Genomic DNA, 19,845 nt, shown 5'->3' with positions numbered 1-19,845 from the left:
TTATTATTTTTCATGGTAATTGGGATCTGAAAAGTTTTCCTTAGGTCTCTTTATTAAAGTATTTGCAGACATTTTTATTGCGTTTTAGGGGGAAGCTATGAATTACTCCCTTACAGCACAGTCTATACTCAATAAAAGTTGATTCTTGGAATGCACTGTTAACTCCTGCCTGTATGCATGCAGGACACGCAGTGAATTTTCTGCTTTTACCCTTTTTGTACTCAGAATGCCCTGCCAAGTTACAGTGAGAAGAGGAACACTTTGCGGAGGCAGAGTTTCTCCTTGTGCCCATCCACCCACAGTCGAAGGCACACATCACCGACAGCAATGAAAGAAGAAGGAGCCTCAGCGTGTTTATTTTCTTGTATCAAAAGGCTATTCTGACAAATCTATTTTGGGTAGTTTTAGTTCAGTGGTCCTTTTTTAAAGTATACTCAAACCTTTACAGGCTTAAATAACTTTTTATAAAGTAAAATGAGATTTTTCTGTCACCATCTGTTTGCACATCCTTTTTTCTGGTACAATACTTTAAAAGGACATTAAGCCAAGCCCTTGAAGGGCAGGTAAGTGTTGCTAACACAGTCTTAACTCTAGGATTGCACAGAGAAGCACAACTTGACAGCAGTCTTCTCAAAAACATCCCCAGCCCGTTCAAGGTGTTTGTTCAGAAATTCACTGAGTAGCATGATTTCATTCTCTGAATGACTGCAATTGCGTAACAAGGAAAATGTGCTTGTAGGTCAGCACCCTGCTAGCTTAACGATCATACCATTACCACTTGCATAGAAGTGCTAAGTTCTGTCACATGAGAGTCTGAAAGTAACATTTTGTTTTGTATAAAACAATAGAGGGCTCAAAGAGCTGGAAAACCTCTTCTGTTCAGAAAGATTGAGAGAGTTGAGCTTATTCAGCTTGGACAAGAGAAAGGCGCTGATGGAGCTGGCAGAGGTGATAGCCAAGTCACTTGACATCATCCAGCAGAATTCCTGGACAACTGGAAAGGTCCCAGGATTGAAGACTTGCTCATGTGGCTCCCATCTACAAGAATTACAGTAAGGAGGATCCGGGGAACTACAGGCCTGTCAGCCTGACCTTGGTGTCAGGTAAGGTTATGGAGCAGATCACCTGGCATATGTGGAACTACTGAGGGATCAGGTCTAGCCAGTGTGGGTTCATGAAAGGCAGGTCCTACCTGACCAATCTGATCTCTATGATTGAGTGACCCACCTGGTTGATTTGGGAAAGGCAGTCGATGTAGTCTACCTAGACTTCAGCAAAGCCTTCAACACTGTCTCCCACACAGTATTGTCTTGCAGAAGCTGCAGCCTGTGGCTTGGACAGGTACACTCTTTGCTGATTAAAGAACTGACTGGATGGCTGGGCCCAGATTGTGGTGGTGAATGGAGTTAAAGCCAGCTGGTGACAGGTCACAAGTGGTATTCCCCAAGGTTAGTATCGAGGCCTGTCTTGTTCAGTATCATCCTTGATGACCTGGATGAGGGCACTGAGTGAACTCTCAGTAAGTTTGCAGATGACACCAAGCTGGGAGGGAAGGTTGATCTGCCTAGGGATAGGGAGGCTCTACAGAGCAATCCAGACAGTCTGGATAGCTGTGCTGAGGCCAGTCGGATGAAGTTCAACAATCTTGGTGTCTCTAGTAGTCTAGGGCTCAGGGGAGACCACACTGCAACCTTCTGGTACTTGAATGGTGCTTACAAGCAGAAGAGGGGCTGACTTTTTACATGGTCTGAGAATGACAGACAAGAAGGAAAGGATTTAAGCTAGAAGAAGGAAGATTTAGGTTAGATGTTAGGAAGGAATTCATGACTCAGAGGGTGGTGAGGCACTGGCACAGGCTGCCCTTAGAGGTTGTGGGTGTCCCCTTTTTTTCCATAAATGCAGATTAACAGGCAGAACTTTCTCCTGTGTCTGTTGTTTGCTCCTACATTTATCAGGATTGACTGGACGAATTCCGAGATAACTCGTGTAGTCAATGAGTCAAGCTTTATGTGGAAAAAATAATTGGCATGGAGGTTAGGTGGCACTTAGCAAAAAGTTGGACTTTTTCTACTTGTTATTCAATTGATGTGTGAGATGATAATCAAAATGCATGGTCTGCAATAAGTAACAAAGGAAAAATCTGTCATATGAAGACAGAAAAAATTGCTAGTACGTGCGTGACCAAAAAGGTACCAGGTTCTTCAATATGTGTAAAACCCTGAATTTTTTACAGGGACAACAGCAATCAATCCCAGTGTGTGGCAAACCATGAAACTCACCCCGGACTAGCCGATGAATCAAAGTACAGCTGAAATTGCAAATACTAATGCATCTGTCAAAGATTTAAAGTGATTAAATTCAGTGGTATTAAAGCAATAAAGTTGCTTTAACACGGCAGTCCTGAGGCAAAAGGATGTCTTAAAAACATGAAAATTGAATTTGCACTCTCTTCACTGCCCTGAATCATCAACAGAAGTCACGGTTAATTCCACCTCTCTGGTTTCCAGGGCAGACATTGTTCCTTGTGGACGACAGAGATTCTTCAGCAATTTTTGAAGCGTATCCTGCATTCTGATGCAGGGTTCTAGCCATTTTTTTTTTCACTCCGCATTACTCTACTATGTTACATGATTGCTGTTTCCCCCTCAGAGGTAGCTGGACATACATACTTCCTACAGCAATTAGCTAGGTAGATATGCAAGGAAAAGAATCCTTTCAGTTTGGACTTAAGGTGTACCTACTAATGCTAAATGTGCTTTGAGATGATTCTTGACCACGTGTGTGTGAAAATACATATATACATGTTGCAGGTCTGTGATGTGTATTAACTGTGTATGAAAACAATGTGCCACTTAGCACTGTGATAATTTTAAAGATGTTAGAAGGACCACGTAATTTTAGAAAATGTTATAACAGTGTTTCTTTATAGAAATGTATATATAAAAAAATCTTATTGTCCCTCCTTGTGACTAAATCAGTGTTAGCAGGATGAGAAGGAAAACACTACCTACTTGTGAGACCACTGTCAAGTAGTCCAATTAATATGAGAATAACTATATCCACATGTATGGGGTCAATACACTGGAAGGAAGGAAAGCCATCCAGAGGGACAGGCTGGAGAAGTGGGCCCATGAAAACCTAACGAGGTTCAATAAGGGCAAGTGCAGGGTGCTGCACTTGGGTTGGGGCAATCCCAGGTATTTATGCAGACTGGGGGTGGATCTCCTTGAGAGCAGCCCAGCAGAGAAGGACTCGGGGGTGCCACTTGAGTGGCTCTTCCTGCATTTTCCCTAGTGAGTCATAGGGTATGTCTCATCATATTTGCATTCCCTATCCACCCTACGTCTAATTTCTAGAATAGAAGGGCTGGCTGTTAGATACAACCTCATAAAAAAAAATACTGAGATCTTACTAATTTATAAAGAAAGCTCATCTTATTCAGTTGCGGATTAACTTTTCATACACTAAAACCTCTGAACTGAAATAAACAGTATGTTCATTCCAAGTTAGCTTATGCTGGAGATTGATTTCCATTTTCTCTTGGACTGCTAATGCAACTGTTTTCCATTGAAGACTTAAGCTATATCGCTTTGATTATTGATAATCCTTCAACACTAGTGTAACTGCATACATAAAAGACTGTCAGGAAGTGCTTGCTCCCAGAGGTTCAACTGACATATACTGTGGAGTACAGCACCATCTTTCATGTGGCATTAAAGTGCAGCTGCTAACACCTAGGCTAATTCATCAATGAAGACAGAAGTAAAGTAACTCTGGTACAAGATTTGACAAGCTTGAGCAATGCAGACAGTGTGGTGTAAATTAATAATTTCATTATATTTAGCAAAATACACCAATTGAAGTTTAATGGTTAGATTTTCCATGCTCTTCAGCCACCACTGAGCACTCTCTGAGTCATCTGGGAGGAGTACCCTCAACTTCTGCAACCTGTTTTTGTTCTACACACTTAACAGAATGAGGATTTCCCGACTATGATGTCACAAACAGATTATCTTGTTCGTATGGAGTCTATCAACATCCACCTATGCTTTTAATCTGTCTTGAGAAAACCATGCCTTGCTACAGACTCAGCAGTTCTCTCTTTTTTGGGAGGGTGAGGGATCACAAATATACTTCTGACTTAGAAATTGATTCTTTGATTCAATACGTTTTTTCTGTTTTCAAAGTCAACAATGCAGGAAAATACCTCCATCATAGAAATGCCTAACTTTGTACCTTAGACCTCACTGCAAAAATACAGCACCATGTTAACAGTGCTACTTCAGAAAGGAAAAATTAAGTGGGTGCTTCCTTTTTCTGTATCATCTGCAGCCATTTTTTCCTTCTCTCCTCTGTGGTCCTGCACTGGAATTCTATTCCTTCCACTGGAATAACAAGCCTGTCATTTTTGGTTTCTCCTGGAGACAAAGGAAAGGTGCACATGTAACTTGTAGCTTTTTTTCATCAGAAAGAACATCTCTGTTGAATTTATACTGCAGTTTTCTTTCTCTGATATTTTTCAGTTGGTTGACTACCATAGGTGTTAAGAGAAAGAAAACAGCAAAAAGAATAAGAGATTACTTCAACCCAATTCTTTTGCAAGATTATAACGCTGCTAATTTTCCTGCTAAACACAGAACAATGCAGAAAAGACCAAGATTTCCTGCATAAAAGATAATCTGGGAAAGTAAGTTCCATCCTCTGCAGTAGTTCCCTGTCTTCCTTGAACTGAGGAGCCCACAAATGGACACAGTATTCAAGATGTGGCATCGCTGGGGCAGAGCATATTCCTGGAACAATACAGTTTAAGCATGATAGTGTTATAAAGTGGACAGTGGAAGTACTACATAAAATCTGTTTTTCTGTTTTTCTTAGACCCATAATATCATGCTTTAGAATGGAGAGAGGTCTGAATGACAGTCCATTGTCCAGCTCACTAGTTCTAGAGGAAAGTCAAAGCAAGTGCTCCAATTTCTGAACCTCTGGTCTTTATGGAAGTTCAAGTAATACCACGCTAAAGATACGTTCAAACCTGTATTCCTACCAAGGATGTATATGTGAAATACTGCCTAATATTAATACTTTTTTTTTCCATAGTCTCATCTGTCTGAAGTCAGGGCAGGCTATTTACCATTCGGTCACTGGTAACAGAATGGCCGTTCCTGCTCCAGCATGAGATAGAAACATCTGGGTTTTATTCCAGAAACACTCTGTGCTTCCAGCTGCTCCGACACTTTTTCTTGCAGGAAACAAGCCTGTGAGAATTTAATTCTGTTCACCTGCAGAATTCCATTCTTATGACCTTTTCATTGAAATGCACACATGACATCCTTCAAACTGAGAGGAGCTGGCATTAAAATGAATTGCAGAGGGGAGGGAGTACATCACCATCACATTAGCTGACATTTGGAGGCCTGTCGAGAACCCTTCTCTTTCAGAGCTGCGAACACCAGGCACAGACTAAATCAAAGCCAAACGGGCAGAGCTAAGTCCGTAGAATAAATTAATGTATAAATAAATGTGCCGCTCTCCTACTCTCTTCCAGAAAAAGCCTGAGTACGTCACTTATCTCTGATTTAATACAGACACTCCACGTAGTGTTAGCCCCATGCGTAGATAAGCCCGGTGCCAAACAGACGCACAAACCACATGCACCACATTTCCCACGGGCAGAAGTGGATTTATATATAATTCCGTCTCCAGGGGCACTCGTGGCACATGAACAGATATGAGCTCCGTAGGCGGTGCTTCTTGTGTGTTAATAGGGAGTAGGAGTGGTTAAACGTGTCGTAGCGAGGAAACACGGCAAACATTAGCTATGTCAGTCAAGACTGCCTTATTTATCCCACACCGGCTCCGCCGGCTCGCAGGCCGCTCCTCCACACAGGACATGGCAGCCCGCGCCATGGCAACAGCAAGGCCGCGCCTCGCTCCTTCTTCCGGCTGGGTTGCGCCACTTCCGGCAGAGCCGCGGCGAGGACAAGATGGCGTCGTTAGGTGAGCCGGTTCGTCTAGAGCGAGGTGAGTAGGGCTACTGCGGTGTGGTTACGTTTCCCCCATCTCTGCGGATACACGTTCCTCTCCGATTCCGGCTGCTTCAGCTGCTGCCTCGGTCCCAGGGTCGGACTCCAACCCGTGGGCGGCCTCTGCGCGCCCGAGCTAGCGGCGGGCAGGGGGGGGGGGGTGAGCAGCTCCGTGCAGTAGATACTTCATGAACTTTTACTCTGTTTCTTTTCTTTTCGCCCCAGATTCTTTCTGTGTGTTAGCTGGGCCTGCTTCTTGGTCTTTTTTTGTTTTGTTCTTGGTTTGTTTTTTTTCTCTCTCGGGTTTCTGTTGGTTTTCATGGTCGCGCTCGCCTCCGAATTTCCTGTCAGCTCCTTGTTTTATAATCGGCACAGGACTTGTGGTGGAGCCCTTATAAACTTGTTTGAGTTCTGCCGAGTTCTGTTGTGTCCTCACAGTTTCGTTTGTGTCGTTAGTGCGGTGTGGCATGTAGCTCCAACCGCTATGGAGGCGGATGAGGCACAAAGTCTAGTTGTGTGCTTTTTCTATGGTTTCTTTTTTATTTATGGTGCCTTTTATCGAGCACTTTTAAGAAACAGTAGCAAACTGCCTTCAGTGTGCTTGAGAAGGAAAGCGATTATGTGGAGTGCAGGTAATTAGAAGAGCTGAGTGTTTTCTCCTTGCCATCCCCTCTGGGTCCACTCCTCAGAGTGTTTCTTTGTAGATGTGTAACCTGTTTGCATAGCATCGTCACATGCTGCCTACCACAGAACTCAGCTGTTTGTGCCCAGCCCTCCTTCCCACTCAGCAAGCCAATCACTTGTGATGCATGAGAGGAGGTCTGTAAGCAGGGACTTATGTAAGAACCTTGCTTCCCACTGCAGCTTGTCAACCCACCCAGCTTGTTAATTAGGGCAGCTGCTTTGGCAGTTGATTAGCTGCTTTTGCTTGGTCTGCAGAGTTAAACCTCAGGCAGCATCTTCCTCCACCTCATTACCCTGCCACTATGCTCTTGCTATGAAAACAAATCTGTGGGGTTACTTAGGGATCATTGGAACAAAAGAGCTGGTAGTTTTAATGCTTTTCCATTTTTATTTATTTTTTTTTTTAAGGGCGCACAGTGTAATGGGCCAATAAAAGGGAGAGCTTTATTTACAGAACTTAACAACTGCTGGGTAATTGTATGGGGTTGACTGCAGATAACCTTACACTGAATCATTTTCAGCTCAGAAATGAGCATCGCTAATGTTGTTGGCATATAGCCTATAAAAAGAGAGGGTAGTGTAGAAAGTGTGCTGATTTCAAATGGTTACCATATATTTACCATATCAGGGCAATGGAAAATTCTCCCCGTCTGTTCCTTCTTCCAAGCTTCATCACACAAAACCGCCACCCAGAGTTACTGGAGTGCAGGGATGTAACTACGTTGAGCATTTACAAATTACACTTACGGTTTGGTAGTGATGTGTGGTAAATCTATGTGTATCTTAAACTATTTGAACACAAGTAGTAGAAGTGGCTCCTCAGGAGTGTGTGTGAGGACACTGTTTTCCCCTGTGTTTTGTTCACACATCAAACCATGGAGTGGTGCCATTTCTCTATTGCTGTATTTTATTTTTTTCCACCACGTTGTTTTAGTTTAAATGCATTTTCCTTTTGAGACTTCAAATGATGATCCTGCAATCACAAAAAACAAACAAACCCCAAACAAACAACAACCAAAACTTGACCTAAAAACACTGAAAAGATTAAAAGAGAAATATTCAGTTGTGTGATGGTTTATGATGAGGTATTGTTTGTCTGTCTGTCTTTAATTGCTTACCTCTGGATTTATCTCTATTCTTCCTTGAAATCCATTATGGAAACAGTACTTGTTTGTGTCTGGTTCTGATCAGTTGGCTGTACTGTAATGGTAACTCCGAGGAGGACAGCTTGATGACATTCTGAGTATAGCTTGCAAGGAAGCAGGCTGTGTCAGCAGGATAGTCGACCATCTTCCTTTTCTGCACGCAGTTGTAAGAAGTGCTTTGGATTTTTTATCACTAGTTCAGTCCTTTGGTCTGACAGCTGTTTTAAAAATAAATAAATGCATATTCTGTGTTAGTTTCATCTAGCTGGAATCCACTCCATGTCCAACCTATGTATATTCTCAGTACCTTGACAAGCTGATTTTGTGCTTTCTGAAAGACAGCCGAATCCCAAACTAGCCAATTTTGCCTTAGGCTGCACAGTTGAAGAATTCAGCTCTTAGGGGATCTTGGTAGGAGCTGTGCTGAGTTTATTTGAGAAAACATTGAGGTTATGAAACAAGGGAAATTGGTGAGTGGAATTCTTGAGTGCTGGTTACTGCAGCTGCTCTTTTGATTAGTAGAGTTCTGTCCCTTTTCAAATTTCTTAGTGTTCTAATCAAACTGTTAGATAACTTCATACACATTACAGCTTAACATGATTCATAAACCACAGGCTGTGAGAGCTGCTGTCTGGAATCATGCTCTTCGTATGCCCGAAGCAGTCATTTGTCTGCAAATATCTGTGAGTATTTGATAGTTGTATTGGAATTAACATTAGCAGACTTTTCACGTATATATGGAGCGTTGCAGGATTGGAACTGCTGCTGTTCCCAAAGGATGTTAACGACTTCTTCCTTCCATTTGTTGATTGTTCTACTTCAAGCTGTTCAGTGCAAGATTTCAGGAGATTAAAGAGAGCTTGTACCATTGATGCTGAACGTAGTGTTTACTGAGAGTATTTATGGATTTACATAACTAAGATGGAAAAATGAACAATCACACCTCTGCTGTCTTTCATTTCACCAAACGTTTTGTGAGCCAAATACAATGCCAAATGCATATTAGGAAATCAAAAGCATTTTTTCCTTCTGTAATTTGTATACAAATTGCAAGTATGCAGCAAATACAGTAGACGCGGAGTTAGCAATTGGGTTTCAATTGTGATACATATTTGCTTTAGATACCTGATCCTCTTAGAAAATTGAAAATGCTTCCTAAATAGCGAGGATGAACTTGAGCTCTCATCTGAAGCAATGCATGTGACTGCAACTGTAATATTGGGTGCTGTTCCATGAGTGATTTACACCCTGTCTATGATATAAACACAGCTTTAACTGTGCTAGTGGATGACCAGTTCAAGAAGTTACATCACACCATCTTTAATTGACTCTACCAGCTGCTGTTAGTGTCTGTGAGATATCTAACTGACACCTTACAGAAGTGGGCAGCATGAACTGTGGGTTGGTTGTCTTCTGTCAGTGCACCTTAATTTCAGAATGTAACAGGATGGACATTGGTCTTGAAGTTTGTGGCTGTTGCTTGTCTATTTAGTGGCGTTATGGCAGCACAGAAGATGTTCCATGTGAAAAATGATTCCCTGAAGGTTAATTATGGAAAAGGGGAAGTAATGCATTTAGGACGTAATCATGTTCCAGACTTCATCATCTTCTAAAATGATCTATGCCTTATTTATGCAGTAGATAAATCACTGCTTCTGTCTGCCTCTCTGATAATGAAGACCATAATGTCTACCTGCTTTTCTGAGAGACTGTTCTACTTCTGTTCATGGACTTAACATGATTCAGAAGAATGGTCACTCTAGAAATGCAAGCAAGGAGTATTAATCCTTGCTACTCTTGAAGAGCTGCCTGCAGAATGTCACATAGCTTTGATGCCATGTTTGATGCCCATCTTGCTCGGTACTGGTCTGAAATCAATTCTTCAGATGAGATTTTGGTTTCACTGACAGCGTTGGTCATTCAGGAAATGTCAAGAATGGGGAAAAAAGATGTTGAGTTTGGGGATCCTTACTACAGAATGCTCAGCAGAGATCATGGAGGAGTTTGGGTTCTTTTTCCTAGCGCTTTGATACATCAGGCACATTGCAGGTGGAGGAAGTAAGAAAGTATTTTCAAACTGGTATGAGTTTTAATCAAGTTTTTACGATTCCAGCTGCTGTTTGGCATCCAATTAATATAATTACAGACTACTCGTGCCCAAGCCAGCCTTTTTTGTATACATTGGGTGTATTTCTGGTAAACTAGTTTTTGAATGTAAAAGGAGTGTTAGCATGCTTGATGATACTATAGATTGCTTTGACAAAATGAATAGCCATACATTACATAAATTATGGAGTTTAATGCGTACAAAACAGCGCTACTGTGTTAACTTTGTTTAAAAAAACAAAAGCAAACAAAGCCACCAGTAGGAACTTTTCGGGCATTCCTCATAATGAATACTTTTTTTTTTTTTTTTCCTGTAGATATCTGCAGAGCAATTGAATTGCTGGAAAAATTACAGAGAAGTGGAGAAGTGCCACCGCAGAAACTACAGGCTTTGCAAAGGGTCCTTCAGAGTGAATTCTGTAATGCTGTAAGGGAGGTAAGTTAACTGTGTAAACAATTAGCTTGCATTAAAAGTGGTACTTTGAAAAACGTTCAGTGCATTAACACTTCCTTCATAAAACTGAATTTGACTTATGGAGCTTTATAGAAGACGACTTACTTTTTACAAGTTGAGAAGAAAACAGTTTAGGGGTACTATAGGTGTAGCGTATTAAACAATGGCTCAGAAACGAATTGCTTCTTGGAGGTTATATAGCTGCCTTGCTGGCAGGTAGTGTCCTATTATGCTGTTGGCTGGTAAGAATGGGCAAAGTATAAATAGCCTCTTCTTTTAAGCTAGATTGGCATCATAGCTTTGCACACATCATCTTTGTTCCGATGCTCTTTCAGTAGTTTGAGATGATTGAATGCATCCTCCTGTTGGTGGTGGTGATGGTGCTCCCACTGCTGATAACACCTGCAGTAATTTGCAAGATCTTTTTGTGGACGTGGAAGTCCTCTTGATGTTTTCATCTTATGAAGGACTGCGTTTGTTGTGTTAACTACCACTAACCCAATTAGCATTAGTATTCTTATGGCCTTTGTGTTTTCAATAGCCTTTCTTTAGGTATTTTGGTTGCATCAGGTGAAGGGAAATACAGATTTGATTGTTGGGTGAGCTTTGAAGAGCCACCCTTGCATAATTTTTCATGCATCCTTATGGAAAAGTCCAATTGAATTAAATATGAGAAGTTAGTCACCCATATCTGCTGTCAGATGTCGTGGTGAGGTCTGTATGCTTACCAAGTGAGAGGATTTGGGTTGAGACCTAGAATGTGTGTGGTTTATCTGAGCAGTAAAGATACTGAGAGAGTTTTTTCTTCGTAGTATGGTAGGTACTTTACTTGGCACCTTGCAGTGCATCAGGGAATCATTTGTTAAAGGTGTTTGGTATGTTTTTTTTTTTTCATGTATGCAATTTTAATTTGTAACTGGTTGTTATGTTACCTAAGCAGAAAAATAACTCTTCAGCTTAAGTTGTCTTATCTTCAAAGGTGTACGAACATGTATATGAAACTGTGGATATCAGCAGTAGCCCAGAAGTGAGAGCTAATGCAACAGCGAAGGTAAACACCAAACTTGAGTAAAATGCATTAATTTGTTACTTTCGAAGCTGAGGAAAGGTATTTACAATCTGGAAATGTATTATCTAGGTGTTTGGTCAAGTGGATAAGCATATGAGGTTGTTAAAAGGGATAACAAAAGACATTCGTTTTAAGTTGTTTCCATTTATATTCTCTTCCTTGAGTTCTAATTTTTTTATCCCGATGTTGTTTAAGAAATTGATCTGATTTGTCTTAATATTTTAGCGCTTTAAGATAAACATAATTTTTCAGCTTGCTCACTGTGTCAAGCTGAGGAGTCTGTAGTCGTGTAAATAGCAAGATCTTATTTTTTACAGGCCACTGTAGCTGCATTTGCTGCTAGTGAAGGTCATTCGCATCCCAGAGTGGTTGAACTGCCGAAAACTGAAGAAGGTCTTGGATTCAACATCATGGGAGGCAAAGAACAAAATTCTCCCATCTATATCTCCCGAATTATCCCTGGTGGTATAGCTGATAGGCACGGAGGCCTGAAACGTGGAGACCAGCTCCTTTCTGTAAACGGAGTGGTAGGAGTTTTTCACTTTCTATAGCAGTAACTACTTGTCTCCACTTGGGGGCATACGTAGAATATACATGGCCCAAGCTTGAGCTTGTTTTTTGATCCTAGCAAAACTGCTTCTTTTTGTCCTCTCAAGAACATCTTCCTTAGATTTCTGAACCTAATTGTGTGCAGTGAGAGTTCTTGGATTATGTTTTGGTTGCATTTTTCAACTGGGATGGGCGCTATTTATGTCAATGTTTCAGATTCTGAGAAATTGTATAAATCTGGTAGGTCTTGTTCTGAAATAGTATTAAACTACCATTATGGCTTCCTGTTTTATCCAATTTGATGATGCAGGTTTTAACTTAGTTTTCTGCAGCTTCAAAGGTAAGTAGTAAATTATGATGCATTATGGTAGACTGAGCAGGGGCTCTTTGGCGTCATTATCCCAGTAAGAGCACTACTGCTTAATGAAAGCTGTAGCAAGATGGAAAAACAAGGTGGTGTTATCTTCAGTTATCTTTACTTAATTGCTGTAAGCTTCAAAACCAAGATTTATATTTTAAGGAGTGCGTGTCTGAAGTGCTGTTGGAGCTATTTATTTTTAACAGGTGTCCTCTTCTGCCAACTTGCAATACAAAAACAGAATGACTGGGAAGAGGAGGCTATGGGCAGGCTTTGATTTACAAGAGCTGCTTGTCAAATGCATGTTAATCTCAAACTTCTGGATTTATTTATAGAGGCTTCCATCATATGCTTAGCATTAATGTTCCCATAGCTACATCTGCAAACTCAGTTTTATTTTAATACTGAGAGTTTAACTAAATGTTATGCTCCTTAGCCTGAGTGTTTTGGTTTTTTTGACACTTGAAAGGAATCCAGACTTGCTGGTTCTTGGTACTCTGGGAGGTGCCTGCTAGTGAAGAGCTCTGTCATGCTTGGCTCCTGAGTATAATGAGTGAGATGTATGAGTAATCATGTCCTTAGTGGTGCAACTATCCCTGCTCTAGCCTTCCTGGTCTTAGAAGGTGTCAAGGGACAGGTCAGCTGTCCATAAAGCGTCAGCTGTTTAAAGCCTTCCTCACCTACAGACCCTCACAAAGCAGAAGCAACACCCCAAAACACTCTGATCGTTTGACAGTAATCCCAGCTAATAACAGCTGCATCTGTGCATACACGTATGAATAGCTATTGTAAAAATACAGTAAGAGAATAAAATACTGCAAGAAAGCAGGCTTAGAGGAAGAGCCTTTTGGTGTTCACAGATTAATTTCTGTCATCTGGAAACATGATGAACATTCTTGTAATTGCCAATTTAATTCTTAAGAAGTAACTTGCTGCTGCTGGAATGGCAGTGGGTATGTCTTAAAACACATCCACTTGAATAACAAACATGAAAACATTCAAATGTATGTGTTGTCTGAGTCTGACAGAAGAGAAATAACTTGGGTGTTTGTTTTGTTTTGTTTTTTTAACTGTTGTCTTTCTTTCTGTAAGTAACTTTGTAGTAATGGGGAAACCCTCCAATCAGCAGGTACATCACCTGCCTTCTAGCTTCTAATAGCACCAGTAGGAGGTAGGCTTGGGGTAGTTCCATTGTTGTTTGATAAGTTTGGAAGAAATAAGTTATGCTGATAGAATGTGTGCTATCTAGGAATGTATATTTGGATGATGTTGCTGAGAATTGTTGCTTAAATGCTATAATCAGGTGAATGGGTTCTGCTGCAGGTGTCCAGTAGACAGTGTTTTGCTTTGCTGTAGCATAGGATAACATCAAAAAGGCAGCTATCTTGCAGTTGTATGTGAGCTCTTGTCCTTAGTGAAATGCGAGATAATTTGAAGTAGCTTATTAGGCAAATTGAGGACAACTATGAAATACAAAGTGCGTAACTATAGAAGAGAAACCATCTTGGCTTAAAAGACAAAGTGTTCTGAAGTTGTTGATTTGAGAGTTATTTCAAAATTGCTCGTTGTTCTCCCTGTTTCACTTATCCGATGTAAATGTATGTAAAGACTTAACATAAGCATAACCAGAAGTTTTGCACTACTCTTCATAATACTGATTGGTATATTTATCATCACTCTGGAGTGATTTGCCAGAGAATAAATCCCAAGCTTGGGTGGTGTTGTTCTTGTAAAGTTTTGAAACGTGAATGTTTCAGTTGACTATATAGACAAAGAAAAACGAAACAAGTATATTTCCACTGTATGTCTTCATTAATATGATACTTAATGATTTATGCTTTGCAGAGCGTCGAAGGTGAACACCATGAAAAAGCAGTAGAACTACTGAAGGCAGCCCAAGGGAAGGTAAAATTGGTTGTACGATACACACCGAAGGTGCTGGAAGAAATGGAGTCAAGATTTGAAAAAATGAGATCGGCGAAACGCAGGCAGCAAAACTAACGTAGAATGCAATAACTTCAAGGAAATATATGCCCTTTACATTGTGTAGTTTGGTTTGACTCAGTCAGTGCAATGCCCGGGGTACATAAGTTGCTGTCCATTGTCATAGAATTGCAGAATAAGTGAGGTTACAAAGGACTCTTGGGGATGACGTAGCCCAAGTTGCCTGCTTAGAGGGCAGTCAGCTGGAGCAGGTTGTTTAGGGCTGTGACAAGTTGGGTCTTGAGCATCTCCAAGGACGGGAACTCCACAAGATCTCTGGGCAACCTGTTCTAGTGTTTAGATGTCCCTTATGCTAAAAAGATATGTTTTTCTGTTTAAATGGAGCTGCTTATATTATAGTTTACGGCTGTTGCCTCTTGTTCTGTCACTGGGTACTGCTGAGAAGAGTCAGTTTTTCTTCATTTGTTTTAACTTTTCCGTATCAGGCATTTACACAAGAATACCCTTGAGCCTTCTCCAATCTAGACAATCTCGGTTGTCTTAAACCTCTCCTTGTTTGTCAGATGCTCCAATCACTTAAATCAGCTTTCTGGCCATGATCTTGTATGCTTACGTCTCTCTTGCACTGGGGAACCCGAAGGCAGCCACATCAATTATGTCTCCTAAAAGCTGAGTGGAAAAGAAGCATCACTTCCCTTGACTTGCTGCAGACCAGTAGGCCATTGACCTTTTTTGCAGCAGTGATGCGTTAGTGACTTATAATCAATTTGATATCTTTGTCTGCAGGCTGTTTTCCAGCTGATCAGCCAGCAGCCTGTGCTGGTGCGGATTGTTCCTCTCCAGGTGTAAGACTTGCACTTTCTTTTGTTAAACGTTGAGTTTCTTGATTGTTCATTTCTGCAGCCTCCCAAGGTTCATTGGAATGGCATGCAGGGAGTGTACTCTGTCCCATCGCCCCATTGGCGCCGAACCTATTCAACACTATGGACCCTAGTGCTGACCTCTGGAGTACGTCAGTATGGACTCGTTTCCAGCAGGATTTTTTGCCACCAGTTCCAGCCTTTGCAGTTCACCCTTCTTTTAAAACTTTTCTTCTCAATTTCCTTGCATTTTTCACAGTTTAAAAAGAATGTGTCCTTTCAGAATCAGCTAGGGTACCCTGAGAAGAACGTATGCATGTTGCTTTGAATGGATCTTTTTCACGTTAGAAAAAGCATGCAAACAAGTTCAGGTTTTTCAAACGCATTTAACAAGACCTGTTTCTACGACTGACATCACTTCTTTGTTTTCCTGTTCTGCTTTTTCATTTAACATCTTCAGTTTTCTTGCTGAATTATTTTGCAAAGCAGGTTTTTATGTAGCAATGTTTTGGCACTTTTCTTAAGAACGTGGTATATATTAAGTACAAAATGTAATCGTGGTCAACTACATAGCTGATAACAATTACCAGGTTTTATAACGTTTCGGTGAAGACATTATTTTTACACTTCTGCTAAGTCATAATTTGTTACTCTGGAAATTTTCTTACCTCACCTGTAAATAATGTACAATTGGTGTCCTCGTGTGATGACTTTGTAATAACTCACATTGACAAATTTGCAACGACCATTCCTGTAACTTACATTGTTTTGTACTGATTTTCAAGCGGTTAATGGGGGGGAAGGTGTTAACTGCGTTTGCAGTTCTGGGTTCACTATATGTATTTTTATATTCAGAGACAGAAGATATGTTAATGCTTTCAAAAGGATTTCAGGCATTTCCCTGACTTTCTGCTGTTTTAAAAAAGTTTATTTTAACGGTCATAACTCTTTTTGTGGTTTTAGTATGTCTTATTGTTATCATATCTACAGAGTAACTGTACAGGACTCGGAGTAGTTAGTAGCAAAATCACGTATCATTGCATCTGTAAGAGTAAAACTTTCTGAGACTTGCATGTCAAGTAACCCTGGGGTGAACTTGTTTGGGATTTATCACTGAACTGCTGCTGATTTGAAGGGCTCGTGGCTGTAGAAACGGTAGCATCGACGTCACTCTAAAAGCTTATATGGAATAGTGCTGGGATGGTAATAAGAAGCCTCCAGGTTTAAGTGCTTCGTGTCCTTGCTCAAGACTGGTTGATGGTGGCGTGCCATTTAGAAAACCTTTATCTGGACAGAGGTATACTTCTTGGAACCTATCAGGTTTGATGCTGTACTTGCATACTTGATTTTAAAAGCTTCACTTTCTGGTCTATATCTATAATTAACTTGATTGTCTACTGGAGTCTGTTCACTTGTATGGCAGCTATGAGTGCATCCTAATTGATTTTTAGCAGCTTCATTCTTAGAGGCATAAACTGAAAAGTGCAGTTCTGACCATGTGACTGTTCCCGAGTCTGTTCACATGGAGCAGAACGATCCACTGTGAAATAATCAAGTATGTGAAAGAAGGTAAACGGTTAAGGATCTAAAAACGACAGCATGAAGTCTGTGCGTTTTCAGTCTAGTTGATGGAGAAGAAGAAATGTGATCACTACAGGCCAGTGAGAAACGCGTTTTCCTTTCTGCATGTTTCTAAGCATGGTAAGCCTGCAAATAGAAGTTGGGATTTAAAAGATACTGGGAGTTTGAAAATACAGTATAAATATTTAACAGTTAGATGACATTGAGCACTGAATTGCATGGTTTATTATCTGTCATGGGCCTGTATTTTAAGGCCTCATGTCACTGGTAGAACCGTGCTGTTTGAATTGTATATTTTTATGGAACAACTAATGTTTAAAGAACTCAGACCAAAATCTCTAGATAGCGCAGTCGTGGGTGTGTTTTAATTTAATTGTAAGATAGTAGAGACTTCTTTTAGAGCTATATAAGAATATATATATATATAAATATTAAAGGTATGGATGCGAGGTAGAAATGTGGTTTTTTAGGACCTCTACCCCTCGGTGTTACTGAACAAAGCAGTGGTTTCTGTTACTCTAAGGTAACTTACTTTAGTGTAGCTTGGGCTGCTAAATGCAATAGCATTGTCATTCTGAAGTGTAGCATGTGGATACAGTTTGTCATCCACTACAACATGAGGGGAAGGGTCTTGGGCATATAAGTTGTAGCGTTTATTAAAAGGCTTTTTAATTGCAATAACAACAAAATGATAAGCAGAAAACTCATTAACAGTCATGTTTAGTACTATGAAAACCTATAACAGTAAGGAAAGGGTGGATTAAGGTGCACCAACAAGCTTAATTTCTTTTACTACTGAGCAGTGCCTGTACTGTGTTAATATGCAGTCCCTACACACTTGATATCTTTGGGTATGCAAACAGTTTAAGACGAGATATCATTTCTGCAGATAAGTTCTGCATCTGTTGCTGCTGTGAGGAATCTTTGGGTTTTATCAACAGAAAAAATAAAAGTTTCTCATGCATTGTTTTTGTGTATATATATTTTTTTCCCCCTGAGTTTCCATATTTGGTACTCTTTGCAGACAGCTGTAGTTGGGTGTTTATCATCTCAGCGGCGTAGTGTAAACTCTGCGTGGGTGGGCGTGCAAAGTAAAACTTCAAATCCTGGTTTTTAGTTTTTCCTGGTTGCTTCTGAACCTTCCCTTTGTCATAGAGATGAGAATTAAGAGCGCTGTAAAGCACACGTGGTATCTTGGGACCTCCTGTATTTCTGAGACCGTCTTAGTTTCCACTGCGTGAGCTTACATGGTGCATGTTATTCTGAGTCAGATATTATCTTTTAATTGTTTGAAGCAAGTATCTCTGGTAATGAGGTGTTAAATATCTGTAATTCCTTGCTGAAAGACCTTGTGAGGTCTATAAGAAAAATGTGCCTGAAGTTATGAACCAAGATAAAGGCGGGAGAAATGCTTCAGTTTGGAATGCAAAGGGTTTCCATGCTCTGGCTACATAAGTTCTACTTCACTATGGTTCAGATTTTTAGACAAAAACTGTGTAAAAGCACAAGTTGCGTATCTGAAACTGGTTGCGTATTAACACAAAGAAGCAGCCTGACTGCTGTATTCCTCTCACCTTTTTGTCCTCAACTGTATGCTTGCTTGTGTTGGCATTTGCTGTGAACCAAGCAGATTCAATTTGGTATCCCAGCAGACACCAATTATGACTTAGTTTTTTGAGCTGATTTCTGTTGCCTGTCTAGCGTTAAAGGAATTGTGCTGGTGCAAGGAAAGGTGTGACCATGGTGGACAGACCAACTGCTTGAAGCTGCATGGAAGCCAAAGGTGTGGAGCAGACCAGGTTTCTGTGATCCTTTGGCTCATAAAATCTTTACTGGAAGCTACTTCTAGAACCATGTTACTATGTGAGGTGTGTGGGACGTGCTTCAAACAAATCCTGTGTCTGTTTAATTCTGTAGCTTAATGTATTGATAATTTTTTCCTACCAGGAAAGTAATTAATAAAAAGCCTGGAGTAATATTGTTATATTTTAATATTCAGACCTCTGGCTTGTATTCAAATGACACGTCCTATTGAGAAAAATTAGTTAAACAACCATTTTTTCCCTCAGTGCTTCATTTTCTTCAACCTCTCGCATTGTTTCTGGTAGTATCCCACTTTCCTGGCTAGTTAACATGAGTTGATAGCATAGGAGACAAATATTTAAGTTACCAATATTTTAAAAGTCAGTGGGTTTTTGTCCATCCTCTGTCTAAGGATTTAAAGAAGGTAAGTTGCTCCGTGTTTCTGATTTCTCCTTGCTTAGCTAGAGACTAAATCTGCGGAGCGCAGTGGTTGGGTGAGGGTAGGAACCCACCAACAATAAGACATCATCTTCCTGAACGCTGACTTTGGCTTGTGCACTTCCAGAGGTAAGTAACATCACCTGCACGTGGTTCTTATCGCAGCTCCGCTTTCCTGCTGGAGCAGCACAGTGGCATTGTCTGAGCAAAATCTAATCTGGGGGAGACGGGCTGGCTGGCAGCAGCGCAGTCACCACAGCTCAGCTGCTTCCAGTGGCAGCAAGGTAATGCGCAGCAGTTGGTGATTTATTGCGTTAGGTGTATTTCAATAGCATCTGGGAGTGCAGGACGCTATTGTGTTTTGCAGTATGCAGACACAGAGCAAACAGTTTGGCTCCAGAGAGCCTCAATCTGCTGCTAAGACTGATGCCATCTCTGGCTTCTGCTCAGCTCCAGGTACTGGAATGTTGCTGATGGGCCTCAGGCTTCATTTTGGGGGCTGCTCGTTGGAACGGGTGAGACCTCATCTTACAATTGCAACAATTCAGAATCCCCCCGAGTGCAATTTTTGGTGACATCCGTAGCTGAATCAAACGTACCCATTATTTTCCATCCCACAAGGCCGCTCCTGCAGCCATTATGTGCGGGCAGCGGAGTGAGACCGTTGGCACAGGGGAAGCGCTCACCTGTTCTTTTCCACACGGAAAAACAAGCGCTTTCTCTTATTTGCTTTGGTTTAGATGTGATGTAGTTATGCGTGTAGGACCTTTTAATAGATCCCCATCGGGCGTTTAGGGTAAAAACAGGAAGAAACCACGAGTTTGAGGACAG

The 19,845-nt window shown here is 40.9% G+C and overlaps 1 protein-coding gene across 1 annotated transcript; it reads left to right on the top strand.

Moving 5' to 3' along the window:
- The first annotated feature begins 5,863 nt into the window (after nt 1-5,863).
- LIN7C (lin-7 homolog C, crumbs cell polarity complex component) lies at nt 5,864-18,763 on the top strand. The gene is made up of 5 exons (XM_072338547.1): nt 5,864-6,021; nt 10,276-10,394; nt 11,392-11,463; nt 11,799-12,008; nt 14,234-18,763. Exons 1-5 carry the CDS (start codon nt 5,985-5,987, stop codon nt 14,387-14,389), a joined length of 594 nt encoding a protein of 197 aa, XP_072194648.1. The 5' UTR covers nt 5,864-5,984; the 3' UTR covers nt 14,390-18,763.
- The last annotated feature ends 1,082 nt before the right edge of the window (nt 18,764-19,845 follow it).

This window comes from Excalfactoria chinensis, chromosome 5 (genome assembly GCF_039878825.1).
Source record: "Excalfactoria chinensis isolate bCotChi1 chromosome 5, bCotChi1.hap2, whole genome shotgun sequence".
NCBI classification, from domain to species: Eukaryota; Metazoa; Chordata; class Aves; order Galliformes; family Phasianidae; genus Excalfactoria; species Excalfactoria chinensis.
The sequence above is the reverse complement of the archived record's forward strand: the minus strand, read 5'-3'. Positions and strand labels throughout refer to the sequence as shown.

Excerpts from the sequence above, each read along its gene's own strand:
- LIN7C (XM_072338547.1), top strand. The coding sequence starts at position 5,985 with ATGGCGTCGTTAGGTGAGCCGGTTCGTCTAGAGCGAG. Across the intron at positions 6,022-10,275 it reads GCCGGTTCGTCTAGAGCGAG|ATATCTGCAGAGCAATTGAA; the intron begins GTGAGTAGGGCT and ends TTTTTCCTGTAG. Across the intron at positions 10,395-11,391 it reads TCTGTAATGCTGTAAGGGAG|GTGTACGAACATGTATATGA; the intron begins GTAAGTTAACTG and ends TTATCTTCAAAG.